This window comes from Ptychodera flava, chromosome 9 (assembly GCF_041260155.1).
Source record: "Ptychodera flava strain L36383 chromosome 9, AS_Pfla_20210202, whole genome shotgun sequence".
Classification (NCBI taxonomy): domain Eukaryota; kingdom Metazoa; phylum Hemichordata; class Enteropneusta; family Ptychoderidae; genus Ptychodera; species Ptychodera flava.
The window spans coordinates 18,225,216-18,249,802 of record NC_091936.1 but is presented as its reverse complement, the minus strand read 5'-3'; the positions used below and the strand labels follow the sequence as shown (position 1 = coordinate 18,249,802).

Genomic DNA, 24,587 nt, shown 5'->3' with positions numbered 1-24,587 from the left:
TAAGTTGGGAAGCGTTGTAGAGAGAGTTACAAATTTCTGTTTTGATATGAGGAATAAAGAACATGGACGCTTTTTCCCCCGACCAACGCTTTTGACATTTGCATATATTGTACTTGCTGTGTAACCTTGAGACATGGAGACATTGTGAGCTTCATTTTGATATGCCATGATCTTGATAAAGTCATGCTACTATATTCTGACTCCACACAAGTGCCATTTGTGTGTAAGGCACAATAATAATGCGATTTAACAACAACAACAACAACAACAACAACAACAACAACAATAACAACAACAATAACAACAAGAGAATCATAACGAAGCTGAATACTGGAATTCGTACAAGTTATTATAATTACTTTAATGTTGTTGCGCACAAATTATGAGCCTGCAGCGTAGCAAACTCCCTTTTACCACCATGGTAATAGCAACAGGAAGATTGCCTATTGTTTGCCCATGGCAACGATAACACGGTACATTACTATGTCCCTGAAAACAGCAAGATAGGATTGTACATTGTATTCAGCGATTTGAAGACTACGAAATGTTAGATAATTATCTCTCTTACCTGATAATACTGGGCTGGACTTCCAATTCAACGTCTAAATCAGAAGCGATAATTCTGTGTTGAAAATTATGATAGGTGGACGAATGTTCAAGTTCATCTAAGTTCTTCTCCACGCTCGTTAACTTCTTCTGTAGATCACGGTACTGCGTGGAGTCTCTTCTCTGCTTTCGTAGCTTTGAGGTAATGGCGTCTTTTTGATCCGACAGCTCCTGGATTTGCTGCCCGACCGACTCCTGCGTCGTGAAGACGTCTTCTAAGTTCCCCGCCAGCGTACTGACCCGCGATTCGCGGTGAGCAAGATGGGCCAAGTCCTCTTGTTGGACTCTGAGTTCCCTTTCGTGCAATTTGATGCGTTTTGTTAGTACACGTAGTCTTTCCTCCAATTCATCTATCATGTCGTCGATTCTCTCGGCATCGCTGGAGTGAACGATGGAGGACATGTCGTCCTCGTCGTCAGCTTCTATCCCAGATGTACTGTCACGATCGTCGACTTCCTCGTCGTCGCGGCTGTCGCGTACTTCGTCGCCTTTCCCAACATCGTCTGCGGTGACGTCATCATTGTTGACCCGGTGGGGCGACTGTCCCTGGTATAATGCGTTGTGAATTTTCTCAGCGGTTACCCACCACAATTTGGCCAGCTCGATGGCATTGTAACTCTTGGTGAGCACGTCGGGCACGAACATAAATATGTGCTCAAAATGTTTGTAGTCGTCGAAGGACAAGAGCTCATGCGCACTCTCGTCGTCGAAGATATTCCCGTCGATTTCGTCATCGTCGAGTAGCATCTGCCACTGCTCGTTCAGGTCTCTCAAATCCGACATGATTCTGGACAGATTGTCGCAGTCTTCTAGCAATTCTTCAAACGCTGGTCCGGACAGGGCTCGGTCGCCGATGGCGTACCGATTAAGTCGTTTGAGAATGTTGTCCTTCCGCTTGGTCTGCCTGCTGCTTTTGTGTTGCCCTGCTGGGGACGATAGTATGTCCTCTACAACGGGGTCATAGAAAAACTCATGGAGTACTGAGTAAATCCGTTCATCGTAATGGGACTTCATTTTCTTCAAGTACTCTATGTCATTAAAAAAGGCGTTGAAATACTTGGTAATGGCGGCGGCGTCGCTCTCCGCCAGGCCGGGTTTGTTGGTCGCCTTTTCAATCACCTCCCTCAGCTCGCTGAAAGACATCAGCTTCACGTCTCGGGGCGTTATCTCGGTCAGCATGCGGTGCAGTTTCTCCTTGGAAAACTTGGATATCCCGTGCTTGACCAGCTTTTCGAAAGCCGTGACTTGCTTCTGCATCATTGCGTTCTGCGCCTGCCGGGAAGCACCCCTCATTCCGTCAGGGTGGGTCTGCAAAATAAAATAAAATAAAATAAAATAAAAAATAAAAAATAAAAATCAAACAGAGAATAGCAAGATCAACTTAAGAGTCAGAAAAGTGGGTAACGCTAAAACCAACGATACACTAAAAATCTCCATGCCCAGATTTCCCCTGACAAATCTACACTAATTCACGTGCGCAGTGTCTGCGTCACGTAGGACTGACATTTAAATCGAGATTACTGTCATTTCAACTGATTTCATTTTCGCTAAGTGTGGCAGTTCATCTCGCAAATGGCGGAAAGAGCATCACATATAATAAAAGGTTTGTGATGACAAAGGTTCGTTAATAACACCGGTGATACAGATAGAGACAGGATGCCATTGAAAATCGCTACGACCCACGCATTCATAAAATCCAATTCATGGCTCTCCTACATTATATACCTTTGTACTTCGATTCTGTGTCCGTCATCATCGTATAGCGTGTACATTGTTACATGGTTTAAATTGAAATTTAATTTGAATGAACTTGAATTCAAAAGATGTACAAAAATTAACAAGGGATAGGCTGTGAGAGACGACGCGAAGCAGGAGCTAACTAGAACCGTTCAGTGGAATGGAACGCTCTTTTATGCACGAATATATCGTATGAGCTCTCGCGAGCGCTCGTGTAATCTTTCACAATAACTGATCGTTTGCTCACCACTTCCGATGCAAATGTAACAAAATTTTCTCGATTCTGTTCCACAAACACAACTTTCACGACCTTCAATAGAAACCTTCCTTAATGGAAAATAAAGATGAACAAACAAATCCGCAGTGAAATTATTCGCAAGCTGTGTGTGTACAAAAGACGTTACGAATTCCTAGTAACATATGCACAGTAGCACAATACGCATCCTGTGATTGTATAAACCTGGCAAATAGCAACGTCTAAGAGATCATTGCCTTACCACTTCAGCCTCACGCAAAAGGGAAGACATAATAGACGGGAAAACTCTCTCCGATGGAGCAGACGGGTTATTTTCTGCCATCTTGCGTCGTGCAAAGTACCTCGATCCATTCTTGTTCAATTTTGCCCTGTACGATGCAGACTGGTAGTACGCGGGTTTCCTTCTCGTGGACATTGTGTGCGCTGAGTGAGAGAGACCGACGCCTAATTTGAATTTCAGCAGGGTATTACCACGTCACACGCTGCTGCCTCGCTCTGGCACGCAAAGTCCATCAATAACATTGTAAATCCAAGACACAATACAAAAAACAAAGCTGTCGCCATGGCTACCGTGATCTATGTGACGATATCTACTTGTCGCTTGTATGGATACGCTGTTTCAGTCCATCCTCAATGCTGATATTAAATAACATTCCGTGCGGGTATATTTATTTACCTTTTACCGACACATGTGTTAAAGACACATTAAATAGAGATCGATTGTAATATTTGTTGAATATAATCTGAAGCTCGGTGATAAACGGTTTACTCCAGCAAACCAGATATCGATGGATGTCAATGGAATATAAATCTAATATATCCAGAAAGTGCAACAACATCAGCCGATGACATGTCGCTGGATGTGTTCAGTTGGGTTTCATAGCTTCAGTGCGTGCTGTCCTCCCATTAATAATCGTAGCTCCGATAAACATACGTTGCTTATGTGAATCGGGAAAGATTGTCGGTTTCGCTTGCTCGTCCTTAGCTCGCTTGTTTGAGCATAAAATGATTTGATCACAGTGCACGAACGAGCGCAGTTTTCCCATCTTTTTTTATTAACGGATATTGGAATTCAGTACGCCCAGGGACACAGTCGGGGTTTAATAGTAGAATAGGAGTCGAAAAGGATGTACTCCTCGCAAAGAATTTTTCAGAAAAATAATGCCATAAAACCAATCTGACATGACCTCGATCTGATATACGTTTGAAGTATAATACAGCAATTAATCCAAATGTTTTTGTTCGTCGATTGTGGAGTGTGCGGATCGGAACTTGGAAATTCCTCTTATTTTTTTGAGGACCACATAAACCATTTAATCTCCAAATTAAATCATTCTGTGAACACTATTGCTCGTAAGGTTATTCGGCGTTGCATGATTTTGTGATTCATATCCACGAAATAAATCCTGCTATTCTTCACAAAAATTAGTTCTAAACCAGAGAAAAATACCACAAAAATATCTCTCCGTATCCAAGTGTTCCCTTTTCGCGATCTTCGTTTCCATGGAGTCCATTGTTTTGCACTCCTCTGGTTTGATGAACTTTCGGAAAGTCCGTTATGAAGTCGGGGATCTATTTTGTTCGTGTACTCAACATTTGCTGAATTCTTATACAATGGTACGATTCTTGTAAATGTTATAGGGGAAGACAAGACCGCCATATTTATGTTATGACAAAATAAATACCTTATACCCATAACAAGTGATAATAGGCATAATTTTATATATGAAATTGTGTAGATATCTAGTGTGAAATGCAACGACTGCAGGAGAAATCCGTTTATCTTGTTTCACAAGATGTCATACCAGGAAAAATCGTTCTCTTTTATTGCGCGGGTTCGTGTTGAATTACGACTTTGCGTGCTTGCTATCGTGCCTTTAAGGTGCTGCAATGGGAAAAGATGGACCCATTTAGTCGCAAAAGGTTTATTTTGATTTACGACATGGGAGTTTCCTCTGTCACGGCTTCAATCGTAAACTGATGTACTGTATACGATGTACAATTATTAGCTCCGCTGCCAACGTTCAGTGCGATATAACCATGTCGCCTAATCGAATAGGCTGTTGTGCTTGTTTTTTTGTTTTTGCATATTCGCCATGTTTGAAATGGGCTTCGGTGTGTACCGAACTAGGTCATGCACTAACACGAGAGAAAGAATATAATGAACTGTACACATATAACGCTTCTTAATACGATTGCCATTTCATTCACAATGCTCACAGACACGCCATGGCGGTTACCTCGATACAGCCGGCAGTGTTATTAATGGATAAGTTATCAAATTGGACAATCAATCACCGAATGCGTAATCATCAAAATGAGATTATTAGTGTGTTTGTCTTCGAGGCCGTGCGTATCCACTAAACTGATACTATTAAGGCCATTAATACGATTAATATACTATGGGAACAGATTAATTCCATAAAAACATTCCCTTTTAGATCTACCGTATGATTTTCAGTGTGGTCGCCATGACAATGAGAGAATACATCATCTAGAGGCAACATAAATTCACATCTCGGACAGGTACATAGAGCACCGCGGGCATGTCGCTTATTATGAGACCTAGCGGATGTGTCCTCTTGTTTTGCAGAAATAGACTCTGAAGAGAACAACATTCGTGGAGACACCATGGTTACGCGTAGCTCGACATTATGTAGCGATCGAAGACAGCTTTCGAAGCTCGCTCGACTAGAATTTTCATCATAAACACCGGACATTATTTAGGGGATGTTGTCGTGGAATTTTAGGTGGTATATGCATTTGTATGTACTTATGTACGTGTACATACGTAAATATCTATAAGGCTGTAAGTATAAAATATATGTGTACATTATTTATTTATGTACGTATGATTTGTGCATTTATCTATTTATGCATTCTTCCATTCCTTCATATCCACACAAGGATATACACAAGGATATACACTTAAAATAAAAAATAATAAGTCATGTATGACGTCATCGACATTCATAAAGTGCTCTGAAATTCCAACATGCTACGAAATAAGGCAACGTCTGAAATGATGAAATTCCGATCATGAATCATCAGAAAAGCGAATATTGGCAATTTTGCTGACAACATTAACATTTCCGTGTATCCAAATTGATCGGGCTTACTGGCGAAACGAATAATATCCCAAAGGTATACGGAACATTTGTTCGACATTAAATTTCATTTATTTCTTTGTTTCATGCCGGATATTGCTCCCGGGAACGAGCTTGACCGTACTGAAAAGAAAACTCGCCTTGCAGTGTGCGATGTGTATTTGCAGACAACACGTATAGCCATGCATGTAAAATTCACGCTTGAATTCAATTCAGTGATGACGTGTCTGACGTCTCACCGTGTCACTGATAACGAGAATTGCGATGAACTTGACTTGTCGCAAACGTAGAACGAAGACTTAGCAGATAAACAGGTGCTTCTCTCAATGCAGTCAAGTAGCCAAGATTATTAGAGTGTCGTTGGCAAAGAAACTTCACCGTGTTCTTAAGAATCCATTGTGTGGCCGTCAGTCTAACGATGCATTCAAGGCTTACCAAGTGAAACCATAGTTTCCTTTTGAAATCCCTGGCATTTTAATATTCGGAAATGCGGGACAGATACCAACACACAGTAGCAGGTGAAAACGTCATTCCTTTTGATGCACGTCCATTGAATACAACCATGCGGTTTTACTGACATTCAAGACTGCGTCGGTAAGCCTGTACAAAAATTCCCTGACACGCAAAATGCAAAATAGTTGGCAGACCTTCTCACTAGCACCCGCCCGTGACGCTTGGTAACTATACACCGCATTGAAGCTCTGTCAAACTATTAGGTGCATAGTACCTCGTTGTGAAATACTTCACCCAGAGATTTTTTTAACTGAGGGGGAGGCTTTGTCATCGTCGAACTTTCTGCGCTTGTAAAGGTTTTCTAACTTTTGAAAAGAACAAGTCACGCCATCTCGAGATTTTGCGATAACTCTGAGAGATACTCTTTACAGCAAAGCTTGGGTCCAGGTTTTAATTAACAGGTAAATCATTGATCTAATTGCTCAAGTTGAAGGAGAGAATGCTGCAGAGGCTGGTGCTCGTGGCATCTCAATGTGCAAGGTTATGATGACCCTATAGAGTTCTGGTTAGACTGGCGCAAATGTTTTCAGTAACCTAATGTTTGTCTCCCCCACCGACAGGGAAACAACGCAAGGGCTCGATGTAGCGTTTTACAAACGTGTACATTCTCTATAAGTCGTTTCTGATTCACAACAAGGGCATTTTGTTTGCCAAACATTTGTTTGACATGCACTCGTACCGAAAAATGATCTCTACAATGGAACTTCTTCACTGTTATCAGTGTGTGTATGGAGTGTACTAATACTGGTATCACCGTGGTTTGTATAAATAACGGAACATGGTTATTGGTTTGTGTTTCCGGTTAAAGATTGGACTCTAAGGGTCATTTCCAACACAGCAATAGAGTTCCTTGCTCACCGCGACGGAGGGGCCCTCGGTCAAATATTTCGTCTATCGATAAGATCACGTCCGTCAATCTCTACCATGGGGTAACTCTTCGTCACATTGCCTTCATCACGGGGACGGACGGACGGACGGATGGATGGATGGGTGGACTATTTGAGAGTGAAGCCCTCTCCATCACTGCCAGGGACGGGCACTGATTCAGTTAGAGATCCCCATCACTGTAATGGACGGACTCTAGATCAGTAATTGCCTCTCCATTCCAGTGATGCTGAGACTGTAGTTGATAAATAAGCGTCAATCACTATACTTAAAGGTATACTGTCACCTGTTCCAATTTTACTACAGTTACCATGGAAAGAGAAAATCTAACCAATCACAGATTTTAAGCGGGTGGCCGCTTTTTAAAAACAGCGCCCTCGCATGGGCATTTTTAATACCAAGGAACGCCCCTTTGACCATATACGGGCATATTTTTAGAAAACATGTGACTGTATACCTTTAAGGTAGAACGCACCTCGGGGACTGGTATTTGGACTCTCAAAATTTCTTCAATTCTTTTCTGATCTACCACTTGCGCAGGCTCATTTTAAAGCTCTTGTAAAAAGAAAAACTTTTTAAGTTTTTCGAAAATCTGAAATTTGATTTCCCCCATAGAGTTAACACAGGGATGGCGGCCATTTTGAATTTCAAATATTGCAAAATGTTGGGCAATTTGTTGCGTTAGTTCTAATCTTTGCTCGGTTACCCCCTGATTTTTATTAGTTGATTTGGTAAGAGAATGGTTGAAAGTTGTCGTGATGGGGTTTTATGATCAAGGTTCTTGTCTGACTTATACACAGAACTGCGAACGACACCAGTTCATGCTGAGAACACAAGCTTTATTACTGAACACGCCGTGAGATAAAAAAGGCGCCAACCGGAACACAACTGTAGCAATTACATATAAAGGCGCCAAAGCGCATGCACCGAATGTAATAGAACACCAAAGGATAAACATTTTTTGGCGGGAGATTATAGTCCACAGTCATTGGATGAAAGTTACCAAAGAGTCTGATTGGTAGAAAGATAACACATAGGCTCTGCTTAGTCCTATTAATAATGTTCAAATGATGTGTCATTTGTTCTCCGACATTCTCCCGGCGACGAAAGATAATCTTGAACACTTTCAATATGAATTATCAATAAATGATTCGTTTGAACAAAAAACTTAGAAATTTCAAAGAGTTAATTGACTCAACAGTTACAACAATTTATGAAAGTTCGGATATTCTCATCCTGGCTGCAATGGCTGCATCTCTGGACGGTCTGCCCGACTCTGGCGGGTCATTGGTTTTCTCAGTAGAAATTTCTTGCCGATGGGTGTCTTCCCGCTCGTTCATATCTTTGTCTTCAGATGATGATAATTCTTGAGAGGCTACCTCAAGAGGGTATAACTTGTGTATAGGGCGGTTTATTGTCGTCTTGCGTGTAGCATTCAAGTCCGCTGCGATCTGTATCCATTGAGAGTTCAATTCAGCATCGAGCGGTTCGTCCCAAGGGAGCCCGCGTTTCCATAGTGACTGTACAAAGAGTTTAGCTCTGATGTGAACTGGAGCTACGAAGCCCAGTGGGTCGTACAGTGTAGCGGAGGAACTGAGAACATCTCGTTTCGTTATCAATTCATTTGGAATAGGCTCGCTATTATTTTCTGAGTAGGTCATCGTGTCGCTTTCTGGTTCCCAACGCAGGCCGAGTACTGGTACATCACGAGAGGGTTCGTAGATATCGTCTGTTTTGCGAGTTCACATAGTCGTTCACTGTTGGACGTCCATGAGCGCAGCTTGAACCCACACGACTGCATGAGGTGGTTTGCGTCGTTGTAATATGACACGGCCTTCTCATCAGACTCTGCACCGTCTATCACATTGTCAACATAAATATTATGTTTGAGGTCATCAGCTGTCGGTATGGAGGCGTTACTTTCCAAGTGGGTCTTGATTACAGCGTTGAGCATGAATGGGGAACAAGCCGCCCCAAACAGAACAGACTTGAATTGATAAACATCAAATGGACTTTCGGGATCACGAATGTCCGATAACCAAAGAAATTTGGTGTATTGACGCTCGTCTTCCTCTAGACGTATGTTTAAGAATGCCTTTTCAATGTCACTGACGAAAGCGACTCGGTTAGCGCGAAATCGTAGCAAAATGGCAGGTAAATCATTGATTAATGACGGCCCAGTTTGAAGACAGTCGTTTAGACTTGCCGAGTCAGCATTTTGTTTGCTACTGCAGTCGTATACAATACGTATCGGAGTGGTAACTGAGTCCTTCTTGACAGCTCGATGCGGCAAATGTCCTTCAGTTTTGTTGTCATCTTGAATCTTCTCGACGAAGTCTCGGCGCAGTTGATCGGTGATGATGTCGTCATATCTCTTCGTTAAGTCAGGGGTCAAACGGCGAACCATAGCGCGCGTGCGATTTTCAGTTGCCGCATAGTTTGAAGGCAGTGGCGGATGATCAGTTTTCCATGGTAAACGGGCTATGTATTTACCATTTTCAACACGTAGATGAGTGTCCCGATATGTTTCGAAGTCGGTATTTTCATCATTTTGCGAGTCTGCCTTCACTCCGATGAGCTCTAAATTCCACCAGTTTCATATGTCATCGTCGGTGTGTGTTTCTACGTTCACGTGATGAATATTAATGTCAGAGTCCAATTTCCCACGCTTTCCAGTAGGACCGGACAACAAGTAGCCGAACTTAGATGATATTGCAGTTGGACCTGCCCCGCGCACGATATGGTTTCCAACAAAGTTCCAATATTGATCAGCTCCGATGAGTACATCAATTTCCATAGTTTTAACATTGGAAACTGGGTGGGCAAGCTTTAATCCCCGTAGATGGTCTGAGTTGAGTATTTCTGCTGACACGTGGTTGAATAGGTTGGACGAAATCTCGGGAATTATCAGGGCGTTGACAGTACTGGTATGTCCATTCTGTTCGTGCAAAGTTACCATTGCACTTTTCATTGAATGAATTTGTTTCGAATTGTCCCCGAATGTTGACAGGCTCACGTTCTCATGAGTGTCCGATTTCAAGTTGAGTTTGTCAGCAAATCGCTGCGTGATAAAAGTTCTGTTGGACCCGTCGTCGAACAGCACGGTAGCGTTGATAGGTTTCCTATCGCCGACCGACATAGGAATGACTGCCGTCTTGAGGAGAACCGATCCGTTGGGTGTAGATTTCCCCTTTGTGTCGTCTGTCTTCGCCAATGCCACATGAACTTCAGAAGTTCCCTTTTTCTCAGACGTTGTAGCTGATTGGTGTCATGAAGGGTAGAGTGATGTTTACGCTTGCAGATCTTGCAAGTGTAACGAGACTTGCAATCGCTCACGCGATGCTTTCCAAGGCAATTGTAACAGAGACGATCGCGTTTGACAATGTCTAAGCGACGTTTCGGGTCGGTGACAACTTGGCAATCACTTGTGTAGTGATTTCCCTTACAAAACACGCATGTTTTGATTCTCAAAGGCTTTGTTGTGCGCGTAGATGCGGCCTTAGTATGAAATGAAGCGGTCATATTAGGCTGTGTTGCTGTGTCCGCAACCGATAACTCATCGAGTGGAACTCCGGCTTGAATGGCGTCGATTTCCCGTAGGATGGCTTTGCGCAACTCTGGTAAAGTCCAAGCCTTGTTTCCGTGATCTCTTGCAATCTGTTTCCGAATATTGTTAGGTAGTTTATCTCGAATCATGGGAATGAGAAGTTCTCCATAAGCGTTCTCTTCTTTGCCAAGTGATTGTAAACCGCGAATATGACTTTCTAATGTGTCATAAAACAATCTCAGACTGTTAATGTCACTCGTAGGTTGAGGAATCTGCCACAGTGCAGTCATGTGCGCATCGATGATCAAATGATTCTGTCCGTAGCGTTCGATGAGTAGCTCTAAAGCATGGTCGTAGTTGGAGTTTGTCAAGGCGAGACCGCTAATCGTACGGGCAGCTTCATCAGTTAAAACGCTGCGTAAGTATGTGAACTTTTGAATGTTCTCGAGGTTCTTATCATTATGGATGGACGATTTGAAAGTGTCGTAGAAACTCACCCACTCGAGTACGTTTCCTGAGAAAGTTTTCAGCTGTAGTTTCGGTAATGCGACAGTTTCTTCGATGTGTCTTGAGTAGCGGTGTCGGAGTTCGCCGATGGGCCAGTCGCATTGTTCGGTTTGTTGTTTTTGATGAAATCAGTGATCTTGTCGTTTCTCTCGAATATCTCGGACATGTAGTCGCCGGATTCTTGGCTCGCAGCATCGTAGCTTGCTTCATCCGTATTATCTAAGATATCTTCTTCGATCTTAGTTAAAGATTCGTATTTCTGAGTCAGTTGAGTGTTCAATGCTCTGAGTATCCTGTGAGCTTCAGTCTTGTTCTCAGCTGCAGCGAACGTTGATGTGAGTTGTTCTGCACGGTTGAACAGCCTCGTCATTTGGGCACGTTGTCCCCTGCGCTTGAGTTTCAACTTGGCCAATTTCGTTGCCAGTTGCTCGGCTTCAGTTGGTTGCTGCTCCTCGTCAGACATCCTTATCCTGGTCTCGGCACCAAAAAATGTCGTGATGGGGTTTTATGATCAAGGTTCTTGTCTGACTTATACACAGAACTGCGAACGACACCAGTTCATGCTGAGAACACAAGCTTTATTACTGAACACGCCGTGAGATAAAAAAGGCGCCAACCGGAACACAACTGTAGCATTACATATAAAGGCGCCAAAGCGCATGCACCGAATGTAATAGAACACCAAAGGATAAACATTTTTTGGCGGGAGATTATAGTCCACAGTCATTGGATGAAAGTTACCAAAGAGTCTGATTGGTAGAAAGATAACACATAGGCTCTGCTTAGTCCTATTAATAATGTTCAAATGATGTGTCATTTGTTCTCCGACAAAAGTTTCATCTAGGAAAGTTTGAGCAAAAGCTTAAGTCTTTCACTTTCGAGGCGCATACTACCTTAAGGGACCCTACTCGATTGCTACCTCCATCACCGCCGTAGATGGCAAAAGATTATGCATTGCCTCAATCATAGACAATCCCGCCATCACAGTGAAGATCCATTACAGTCCCGGGTGCATGCCCTACTGGGAAATGTGTCACGCACTATCAACACCTTCTGATCTGGTGTTTTTGCATTTTCAAATTTTGCCATTTCCTGGTATTTACAGGCAAAAAAGTTAATTTTCAAATAAATATGGCCGCAGAATTCAGTTAGCTTTGGCATTAAAAATGAATTCCCTCAAACACTGTGTTTTCTAAACACCGTACAAATTCGTGAATTTGCACGGATATACTTTTTTACTACTCTATGGCCATACTAATGAACAATAGAGATGCTATAAAGGAGGTACGACAGTGATATATTATTAATTGTATTATCATTCAATCTACCCTTTCTATTTATCATCATTTTGGCATGGGAGAAAATCACTTTCATAAGATGGTTAAAAAGAACTGCACCACTAACAGAACAGCATTTATTGTTTTCACGAAAATCAGAAATTAAAAAATAGATGTGTTTGTCATGCTCCTCTAAGAAGAACTGTAGGTCATAGTAAGCGCTACATCAATAGAATATCGAGAATGCAATTTCCTCTCCCTGCGTTCCTTACAATATTCTCATGTAGATTTCTTCACAGGATGAAATGGACAGATTAACCGCTCACGAAATGTATTTTTTTAATCCCCAGACATCTAAATTTCATGCTTCCCGATGCCCCCGTTAATTGCAAATATGGATTTGTTTAACTGTAGCGATTTCAATCGTATTTACAGTCGTTTATATAAGGTCGACTTCAAGTCTGTCGATAAATGACCCAGCGTCCTGCGCAACACAGTTATGTGTTTATTGTTATTATTCTCAGGTGTCATATAAATGTAACTGCACTATCTACTACATTAATTATAATAAAAATGCGTAGGCAATTCTCATGCTTGTGGCTAATATTACTCCTCTACGGTTGACAACTGTGACAAACAATACTCGGTGATAAAACAAACTGTTATTTGTTGAACGGGTAAACTGACCCAGTTGCGCACCTGCACTGGAAGTACAAGTGGCCGCCGCCTTCACACCATCTTGTCAGGCTATTGTCAGATTTTCTTTTCTATTCAGATGAATGTTTCGAAAAGAAGCTTTTTGGGCGCCACTCACTGCTATAGTTGTAGTCTTAAAGATTAAGTCGTGTATGGTACTCTAACAACTCAACCCAGTAACACGACCGGATCTTTCAGTCTACTATAGTAACAGCGCAGCCTACTCGAGTTGACCTGAAACAGCTCTGACAGCCGAGGGGCTCGCAGCAAACGCCCGCCGCCGACGTTGTTATTTACTTCAAAACTACATTTTATTAAGAGAGTAAACAAACGCCTATCGATCAAACCGCTCTTGCTCTGTAACGAAGCACGGCTTTTTACACAGTGAAATATTAACTTTTCTGAAAATCACGGCAGTCTATTATGGTTGCCAGGGATGGTTCACCGGCTGCTTGTTCTGGATTGCTGATCCGTCGGCAAAGTTGCCGAATGCGGAGACTCGCCAATTTTCAATCTTGTAACAGTTTGGTGCAGTTCAATACAAAATTTGACGCAGGTGATAAGGTCAAATATTTATGGTGCTACTGGAGGGTACCAAAAATGGAATTAAATATTGTCACGGGCCAATGCACCGCTACGTTGTTTCTTCAAAATGCACGATCAGAAGTGCTAACTGAACAGCCGTTGTTTTGAAGTCAGAAAAAAAATATAGGTGACAGTTTCTATAGACTGTATCTGCTTTACATTTTGTCTACGAAAATGAACACATAAAATCGTTTCTCTGGAGTGAATATTGTTGCATGATGATGACGAGAGCCCCCATTCACGCCCATTTATTCGTCTGCTCTTGATATCTATGTCATATACCAGAATATTCTTTTCGGCCATGAACCGACCCAGTTTCTCTCATCCAAACAAACTACCGCATAAAACCGAGAGAGAAATTTCAAGCTGATTTCGAACGTTGAAGTGTCGACATTCCTCGAGTTATTGAACAGGCAGGCCTCTCGAACGTGCTCGCTGTCAAGTGGACCGTGTAGAGTTGCTCCGTGTCCATAGCAGCGTGTACTAATTTGTTGTCTACAAACCTTTATAAATTTGAGAATTCGTTTTGCCAGATCAGCGCAGGTGATAGAAAAGAATATTTGACGTTACGCAACGTTGTATAGGGTTTTAAGTTACGGTAAATCCATACTTGTGGCTTTCGTTACAGTTCAAACAGCTGGCAAATTCCGGTACACACATCAGTGTAGCCAATGACTCAATCCCTATCAACAATGCCACCGTGAGTTTTAATTTGAAGTGCTAGCTCACTCTGTGACGTCATACAAGTTGGCCTGTTTTTGCAGAGACCCTAGCGGCATGGGCAAAACAGTTAATTTTGTCATAAGGGTCTATGGTCAGCCAAAGACGCAATATACTACACTGACACGCCATAATATTCATAAATAGCAAAACGGGCAAAATTATACTATATCCTAGACTGAAGGCAGTTTACGACACTTGTATATAGACTGTATATTTTTGGAACTGTTGCTTTTGTTTCGGCTGACAAAGCAAGCATAATGCACAACCCATTCGTTGCGATTACTTACATGATACTGTTCCATGTAGTCGGCCATCTTGGTGCATGGGCGGACTTCGAGCTACCCTGCCGAGTTTCTTCTGTTTCCACCTGTGTCACAAGGGAACGGTCCCGTCTGCGTGAAACTCAAAGGCTTTCCCGTAACCGAGACGAGCGTTCTAGCGTATAGGCGTTCAAGTTCTTGTATCACTGTAATGGGAAACACCAAACAATGCGTGTCAAGAAACGTAATCTTCCTTTTGATAAAGGGACGACCGGTAAACTCGAAGAGATTGGCCAGTTGATGGCCGGGCTTCAAACAGACCTAAGTTCCAAAACTCATTTGGATCGATACCTACTCGATTGTATTTCTCCGATGGCACTATTGCCTAGTTGTCATGGTAGCGACCCAGCCGCGTCTTTGTTACCCTGATTAAAGTAGTGGAAATTAAAACTAGAAACCAATCAACGAGTATGATAATTGAGCGATTGTAAGTACGTCAACGTTCGTACAGTTGAACTATGCTCACATGTAATTCATTATTAATGTTTTTTGGAGTGGCTTTTTTTTGTGTTGTCATTGTTTTTAAAATCGACCTCACATTTTCTTACTGGTCGGAGATACTAGGTCAAACGGGTCATCGTGGAGATAAGGTTTATGTGTGCCTGTTCAAAATTACCAGCTCGTTCAGGCCCACAGTCCCCCACCCATGATACGAGGGACCGTGTACAGACACTATAGAGAAATTCAAGGTTCGGTATCTCGATAAAGTCCATTATTTCATTGCTTGCGAAGGCAATGTCAAAAAACAAATTGACGCAAAGCACTAAGCTGTAGGCGCGAGTGTGCCCCTCCGAGAAAAATAGTTTGCAGTAATTTCATCAATTGTGATATTTCTTCCTGCAAAATGTTAACTCACTTGGCGCTGTTTTAGTTTTGGCTACACGGTGATGTATAACACATGCACAAAACACCGTTCCATGAATAAATTAATGTTCTGGTTACGATAGAGGGTTCCCTTTTCCGTCCGACCAAATACTTCTTGTTCAGGGTCACTGATACCGTAACAAGGGTGGCATTATACCCAAGAATCAAGTAAGTTCGAAGTCAGGGGTATGACAAAATTACCTTCAATGCCAGAAGATCCTCTTTGCTCGCAGTTTCAGGTGAGCCACGACATTTCGAGGGCACTACCCAAGCAGTAGGCGTACAGGTATACTGACGACAAATAACCAACCGATCGATACGGTCCTATTGACTTCTCATTTGCATACCAAAAACCAGGAGCAACTACCCGCTAGTTGTTATTGCAATAAACAAAGGCAGGTGCGAGTAAAGTCGCGAATTTTCCCGCGAAATTTAGCATACGTACATGAAACAGGTTCTTGGACCGGGCACTGTCAGTTCAGTGACTTCGTAATAAAACGAAGTATAATAGATCACCAGTCAACGTTGCCTTGGGGGATTTCACTGCGCTTCAATAAGCTAATAGTTTGCCATGGATACAGCGCGAAGCGTTAATGTGTCAAGTATGGGGTGGTTGGAACTCCGGGCTTATGTCACTTGGAGTTGCTTACAAATATGCCGATTGAAAGAGAATTGTACTACCATTCAGGTCCATGATGTATCACATAAACGGGGCTAGTTTCTCACAGACCGCGAGAAATTTCTAACTCGCAGGACCACACGGAGCGTGGAGGTAGAAAGAAAGATGTTTCTTTCTACCTCCATGCACGGAGCAAGCAGATACTCAAACGGTGGCCAAGGCCTCGATGTCGCACCACCTATAAACATGTCTCCATGGCAACTACAGGTTTTTTTTATACTCTGGAGCACTTTCTATTTTTTAATTCACACATGATTGTCGCACTGATACCTTGAATGTAATATGATAACATGAGTAAACCTTTTTCGATTACTAATTATTTGATGATATTTTTCACTATTTTTGTTTTGTATGTCAATTGCAAGTTCTCTTTCTCGTACCAAAAGAACGTTAAAACATATATACTATTTAGCTCTTATACGTGTGTAATGAACCGTTATTGTTTACATTTGGATTCTAGAATCAACGTGCCAACACTAACAATGCAGTATAACCATGTACAGACAGAATTGGCAGGCTGCATGAGTACTGTGTATCTCAACATGTTTGGGAGTAGAACAAGAAACTGTAGTTGACATTAAAACGAAAATTAATTAGTGAAAAAAATCATCAAACGTTACAGCTACTGGCCCTTTTAACTGCCTCGTCAAGCAGTAAGAAAGGCATCTCTTTACAACAGTTTGAATTGCCACATGATCGGAGAAAATTTCAAAATTTCAATCTACAACATTGACTGTTTATATCATCATGTAAGGTAGAGGTATCTCAAAAGATTAAAACAGGTCGAATTCCGCCATCGAAACAGAATCCAAACACGAGGTACATTTAGTGACCAAAGATGAACGATTGCCGCATTTCCCCCTGGGTTTTGGATAACAACAACAGACTCCAGTGAGCAGACGACATGTGAGCAGACGACATGCCTGAACTTTCCTTAAAACACTCTCGTGTTTTCCCGCCAAACAAACATGTCCTTGCATGGGTAGAATGCACCTCGGAGACGTTGTTTCGACAATCTCAAATTTGTAACAATACTTCGCTTGTCTGTTGCTTGTATCTGAGGGGTAAATTATGTTTTAACGTCGTGTTTTGGCGAAAATGGAAAATCAATTTTTCCCGCGAGAGTTAACAGGATATAGCGGTCATTATAAATCCAAATTATATTGGTAAATTTCAGATTATTTGTTTGTCTAATCTTAAGCTTTGCTAGGTGATGTGCACAAAGCTGTTTCGTGGCGTCAGTGTACAGTGTTGCCTCTCCAGCGATACACAGTTTTAAAAAAGCACCAAATAAAAGCGTTATAGTGTCCACAAAACCAACACAACCACGGCTTTCTTTGTGCCGACTTCTTTATATTGTATTTGACCATATCTCGTAACAAAGCACGCAATAGTTTTGTTAATGTAAAACACGGTCATCCCGCGACCAGAATTAACGAGATACAAAGGCGAAAACGTCGCGTACCGTGCGGAATTAGACACAGCAATAGAAATGGTGGTCGTCCGGGCAACGGTCGGGTTTCTTAAGCTCAGTGGCTCACTTCCAATTTAGCTTCGTAGACGACGATTTGTGTTATAATATAGTTGTGTCAGGCTACAAAGGAATTTTTCTCCACGGTTAATGCCCGGAGGCGAAGTCTGTAAACATGACACGCCACGTCTATATATTATAGCCGTGCTACTGTGTTAGTGAGAGGTATAATATACTGTATACGAAGATTTTAGGGATCCGTGTTTAATGAGAGTGTCTGGTATTCTGTTTCCAGCGAAGCGTTACTTTTGCTTTTAGTCTTCAGATATTATTTCCCGAGTCTGAACTCAACCTTATAGCATTTATATGCTGGTATTACTGAAACGTATACTTCTGTATATTTTGAAGAGAATGTATCATGCTTTGAAACATTTCCATCGTCAAATTTTAAGTCCACTATCTCGTTTTAACATGGGGTGTACAATTTTATTTGCTGATTTATCCCTTGGCCTATTAACAGCCGGTCGGTTAGATCAAACGACCGAAATCAGAGTCTGTATTGCTTGACAAAAATGAACTCACCGGCAGAACAGTTTGTGTACCGGTACAGACGTGGTAGATCTTCTCGACAAACAGTCCTGATAACGTCTTGCGTTGTGGAGCTCACGTAATCTGTCAAACACCTATTATGCCGTCTTCAGAGAGTGGCCACTGCCTTAAAGGGTGCATGATTAAACTTTAAGCCGCCAGTCACAGCGAGTGAAAAGACATTGTCAAACTTTTCTAATAGAAAGACCTGTTGAATGAACAGACGTACTGCTGAAACCGCCCAACCCATACGAGGCGTCGCTTTTCGTTTTTTTTTAATTTTTTTTTTCTGGATTTCATTTGCTATTGTACGTGTCGCAGGGAGGGCGGGATGTACAAGACGTGCCTTCCTGTATTCAATGGGACACTTGAATAGAAAACATTCTATAAAGGAGACGGTGATGGAAAACCCATAACGGTGAGTGCAAATTCATCTAAATATAGACGAATGAAAGGCGCCAAACATCTCTGGTCGACACACAAGTTCACAGTCAACGGATGCACAGCTTTTGTGAGTCTTGCCAGTCCGTCAGTTAAATTGGTTAAGTCGAGTATTGTACTGAATGCTTGATCGTTTTTAATGCATTGATAATAAGATTGTTTACCTCGAGAAATATAATTTCCTGACCCCTTTTTGAACCTCTTTATCACACCGATATTACAATTGTTCTCTTTAAAAAAATGTCCTTGCCCGAGTTCTCCTGGGGACCTCTCGTTAGCTAGCTAATTTGACGGGAAGTTTATGTTACCGTTGAATCCCGCGATCATATCAGCAATAGAAGTGCCATAGTAGTTCTACACATAAAATTTTTGTTCGCCAAACTTGCGCAATCCTACTGACCCTGGAGGGCTTTGATTCTACACAGAGGTCACGCGCGTTTTCCCGAGATATTTTTATTGGTGTTCGGCAGATCCTATGAGCGAGTTTTCAAATGTGACTGGTTTATTTTTTTTGAACAGCGCCTTGGAGCAGGGTGTGGTCGACGCAGAGGAAGACCGAATAATGGTGTAGTTGTGTAGTGAAAACTGATTTGAAGAATTGCTCGATATCCGGACACTCCTTGGGTTGAAGTCACTGACATGATGGACAAAGATAACAAGTTGGCCACAGAAATATGCTAAAGACGTACGAGAAAACGTGGACAATAGGTCGTCCTCTGATAATAGTCTCTCTAACAAATGAAGAACTAACAACAACTTGTCCGATCGTCAAGACAATATAGATATATATGAAGAATCCGTTAATTTTGGTGTTACTTAAGATTTTAGGTACACTGTTAACTTAAATTTAATAAAATACAATACTCTAGCATTCACATTTCCTTTGAAGTCAGAAAATGTTGAATAGTTAAAATTCTAAAGAAAATTCAAGTAACATGGCAAACTTTGTTCATCGATTACTCAATCTCTTCAGTATCCTACTGAATTCTGAATGATATAGGGCTATTCTCAGCCACTGTATATACTGCCTTAATTGAAAGAGTGGCGAGGCATTTTGGGTGATTTATATCAGGGTCATATTAGACTAGCATTAAACTACGCACACTTGTGTCTAGGACAATTACAAAGGAGTGGTTTCTACGATCAGATGTACCTCGATGATAAAAAGCTTTGTTCGAACTTTAGTCACGCAAACTATGAACAATCACTTTGAAAATCAAACAGAGAAGTTTATCTAATATTATTCTTTTAAAAAATTATTGCACAAATTTCTCAAATAATTATGTGGATTTGAAAGAAACTGTCATCGTTGAATGCTAAACCCATGCGTTAATCAATTGTTTGCGTGATGTGCAAAAACTAAAAATAAACCTACATCATCAGCTTTTGTAAATGAATAGCTACGGTCTGTGATCGAGCAACATGAAAGATTGGTAAGTACGATATTTTGAAAAGTTGATGTTGTTCTGAAAATAAAAAGATATTGTATCCAATAGAAGGCGGCTTCTTCCGTAAACTAAATTAAAAATAATTGTTCACAGATTCCTAGCCTGACAAAGACCGTTGTACCGCCGTCTCAAACTGAAAAAAAGGCTGTTTGCTGTGAACGATTAGAAGTCCCGAAGCTTGTGAATATTCTTCATATTATGTGAAAGAGCTAAAATGGCACTGACCATCATGACTTCTCAAACAAGAGGTGATTTCAAGGAATGCATTGAAACTTTTTTGCAAGAGAATGGTAGAACAATAGGTGAAGGGGAAAAATGTGAAAACTTGTCCTGGTTGGCGGGAACAATTGGGTTATATATACTTTAAGTGTACAGAATCAATTTTTAGGAAGGTCACAACTGCCTATTCCATTGCAGAGTGTATCAACACTGGCTTGACTCTTCAAAAATTTGAATATTGCGTTGATGCGCGTCAAGCCGATTAAGGTAGTATGCGCCTCGAAAATGAACTGTCCTCAATGAAACGGTCAACCAACCAAATCACTGAATCAAGAATAAAAGTCAGGAGCCGGTTACTAGAGAAACAACTTTAACTAACATCTACTGATTTATGGAGAAAATTCAATTTTCGATTTTTACAAACCTGAGACGGTGAAAATTTTTCTTGAGCCCCACAAGCTGAAGACTAGAAAAGTATTTGAAAAAAATGAGAGTTCGAATATTTGTCTCCGACCGACACGCATTCCACTTAATTACACAGCCTATGCGAACCTTATCGTGTGTGTTGCCTAAATGATTCATTCCAACGCTGAGCAGAGAAATAAAAAATAGCACGAGATGTTTCTGGTCAGCGTGCGTCACCTGTAAAGCGGTCTTTTTCTTCGCGTCCGTATGAAGGGATTGAGAGGAATTGACGACGTAGACAAAGAGTTCCAACGAAAGGACAGGCAAATTTCGCACAACCTTTCCAGAATTGTTGCATCAGTCGTGAAAAACATGTAGCGTTCAGCTGATCGAGAGAAATTAAGGACGATCTGTACGTCGAGTAATAATATTGTGGACAGTTGATTGTATTATCATGGGTAAAGATGGGCAAAAAGTGTGTCGTCGACCGACCTTTTGAAAAAAGCCATGATCTGGGACACGTCATTTTGGTTTTACGGTTTGTTTTGAAAAACACATAAAATTGGTGTTTGTCCGTGTAGTGATTGTTATTTCGTCCCTGCCCTCTAAGCCACATTGACGCGCCACTGACGGACTCAAGAACCATCTCTGTCTCTCGGTGCAAGAAAAATTTACGCTGTCTTGACATTCTGTTGCAACTGCCACAAAGAAATATCAAGATATCCCTAAATTGACTCGAAAACTGCAAGATTACGTCACGGTGGCCACAATCATAATGAACCAGTTTAAAAGGTCGCAGCAGTAAAAAATCTCATCATACTGCGATACGAAAAGCGTAGCTCTGATGGCCATCAAACATATACTTTTTCTGCGGATTTACATAATATTATGTTGTCGCGGGAAGTGACAAACGCTGAGTGACAGCCTGTAATATTTTTTGAGGATAAAATATTTATATCATCGTTCAGTATGATTTCAGATATTTTGGTCGTTCACGACGCTGCAGTTTGCTCAGTTGGCATTTCGTCAGCTTTGTCCTGTTATCCATTGTTGGAAAGGTGTGAACGCAGCTAAAAAGGCATCTTTGTACATTGGGATAAAATGTTAAGGTGCGGAATTGAATTCTCAGTGAATTAATAACAATATCAGAAGACGGTATGCACAGCATGACCACTGGCCAATTCATTGTGACGATAGCTTGGGTTCAGATGAACTCTGAAGTTGCTGGGTTTTTTTCATGTACTCGCACAATAAAAAGAAAATGCCTGTATAGAAAACTGAACTTCAAGACTTCTTAAAGACAGCTTTCTCACACAGGGGAGTGATATTGATTTCATATCACGTCAAAATGTCTAAACACGGTGTTAGAAGTCATATAACGTACTTACAGCGACCAAACTCGCACAGCTCGAGTCAATGGCGATTGATATTGCAGCTATACCGATCACCCTTCCTATCCAGACTGTAGGTCGTTTGTTTTGTTGCAGTTGTTTTTATAGTGACCCAGAAAATGATTGACTCTGTTCTGCCTTCAAACCATAACTTTTAAAAGGAAGGGCGTATTCGCAGTAAATGCCTGTTTTATGAGCTATAAACTGAGTATTGTTCCATTGGCAACAGACAGATCCTTAGACGGCGTTCCATACAGCCAAAGAAGTCGTCATAGTAACATTAGTTCAGGTGGGGGCTTGGAGTTTGAACGGATGAATGAAGGCCATGAGAGTTGAGAATATTAAAACGTTGAAAAAAATATGCTGAGCCCACATACTGGGAGAGCCACGCACGGCAGATTACATTTACTTTTATCAAATCAATTTTTTTAGAGTTCACTTTATAGTTGTCCAGCACTATACAATTAAATCATGTCAGAGAATGTGAAGAGTCGTTTGGACTCGAAGGAACAGTGTGAAATGCGTCAGCATAATACCATGAAACAAGCTCTCCCTTCACCAAATGTCCGCACTCAGAGGCCATATACAGAATTTACAGGCAACACTACTAAGGCCAGTCTCGATCTTTCAGATGCTATGTAAAAATTACGACATCTTGGCATTGTTTAGCAAATTCACATCACCTAACTTGGTTGTAGAGTAAGCTTTAACACTTGCAACAGACAACCAAAGGAGACGCCAGCCAAAGGAGGTCGTTTTCCGCGAAGCTCGTGCCGTGGTGTTAGTTACCATACAACGCAACAATGATTGAAGATCGCCCATTTACCATTTGAACTTTGACAAGCGGCCTCCTTGACGATCCGACGGTGGGGTGATATGATTACGCTGCTACCATGTAATCATATAATGGGGGGAAACACTAAAATACTGAAGGGCATATTTTAAAACATTGTGTAGATGGTTTTGTCTCTACGGTAAAGGCAATTTATCGGCATATTCGAAAACAATCGTATTGCGTCTGCGTGCGAATTTAATGAAACTGAGATTTTTGAAAATTGAGTCAGATTTCGAAGTATCGTGCACTTATTGTTGTTATAGTCCATGGGGTTAAAGGTAACAAAACCGGCTTGCTTTCGTCGCCCGACAAAGCTCTCCCCATAATATACATGGCGTACAGAGCTTTAAGTAGAGTGAATAAAATTTAACAGTATTAGTTTTGAGAGGAGGTTGACCCGAAAAAGTTCACAAAGTATTGGCTATACTTACCGAAAGAGTTCCTGACCGACAAAAGACGATTTTATTTATTTTTCTTCCTTTTTTTCTATATGATTTTGACGTACTGGCTTCAGCGAATAATTTCAAAGGATATTTAGCAACAACATCACAAGCTTAAATTCTACACTGTAGTTCTGTTGCTCCGTCTCCTTAGCAGCGAGATCATATACAGATGACACATTTTAATATTATAATAAGAGTCTGATGGTGACATATTTTATACCAGCGTTTATTGATACATGTACATCGACCGCGATACTCCTCTGATTGATAATCTCTGAAGACCACACTTTACGAGGAGCGGGCACCGATCATATCAACAATGCCAAATACAGAATGACAAAGAAATTTTGGTATCGCTTTGAAAAGCACGTCTTATCATGGATTACCCTGCAAAATACTTCATAAAAGTTGACGTGAGAAATCAATAAAGGTGTATACAATGAAATTTTGAGTCTTTGGGACAAGATGATTACTTTATTTGATTGTAGAGTGCCAAAGTCTGCGCATGCACAATGCGCGTCAACTCAGTAAAATGTATGACTTCTCAATGCCACCGTGACAATATGTTGTTATAGTAACAAGGAGATGAACAGTAAAATGAAAAGCAAGAGAGTCAAATATTCGCATCTCTGTTTTACAGATCATTAATGCTCAGATATTGTAGTAGTTGTCTATAAGATTGAGGTTACTACTGACTGGTTCTAACCATTTATGCCAGATTTAATTTTGAAAATTAACATAACAAAATTAGGGTTTTTACTCTGAACTCAGTGTTTAAGATGTTTGATTTGGTGCATTTGGTGAGGAGAGACAGGCCTGAACATACATCTTCGTTGACACCAGAACGGAATGGCAAAGACTTCCTCAACAGCAAAAAATGACAACAGCAGGCCAATGCCCTCACTCTGCCAAGTGATCGTGTCATTTAGAGTGGCGGTCGAGGTGTATACCAACTATCTGGTTTTACATACAGTTATCTTCGAGTGGCCTGGACGTTGTGTTCGGAGTAAAAATTAAGAGAGAGAGAGAGAGAGAGAGAGAGAG

At 41.3% G+C, this 24,587-nt stretch overlaps 1 protein-coding gene across 3 annotated transcripts in view; it reads right to left on the bottom strand.

Moving 5' to 3' along the window:
• The window catches only part of LOC139140231 (chromosome partition protein Smc-like), a 29,763-nt gene extending 7,425 nt beyond the window's left edge, over positions 1-22,338 (bottom strand). Inside the window, exons 1-3 of one of the 3 annotated variants that reach the window (XM_070709329.1) lie at positions 22,263-22,338; positions 14,727-14,905; positions 569-1,914 (exon numbers count right to left, since the gene is read on the bottom strand). In XM_070709329.1, the coding sequence (XP_070565430.1) occupies positions 569-1,914; positions 14,727-14,753 (1,373 nt within the window). In that variant the 5' untranslated portion in view covers positions 14,754-14,905; positions 22,263-22,338. Of the gene's footprint in view, positions 1-568; positions 1,915-2,840; positions 3,046-14,726; positions 14,906-15,824; positions 16,095-22,262 lie in introns of those variants that run through there. The other 2 variants (XM_070709328.1, XM_070709327.1) reach the window with 2 other exon arrangements.
• Between the last annotated feature and the right edge of the window lie 2,249 nt (positions 22,339-24,587).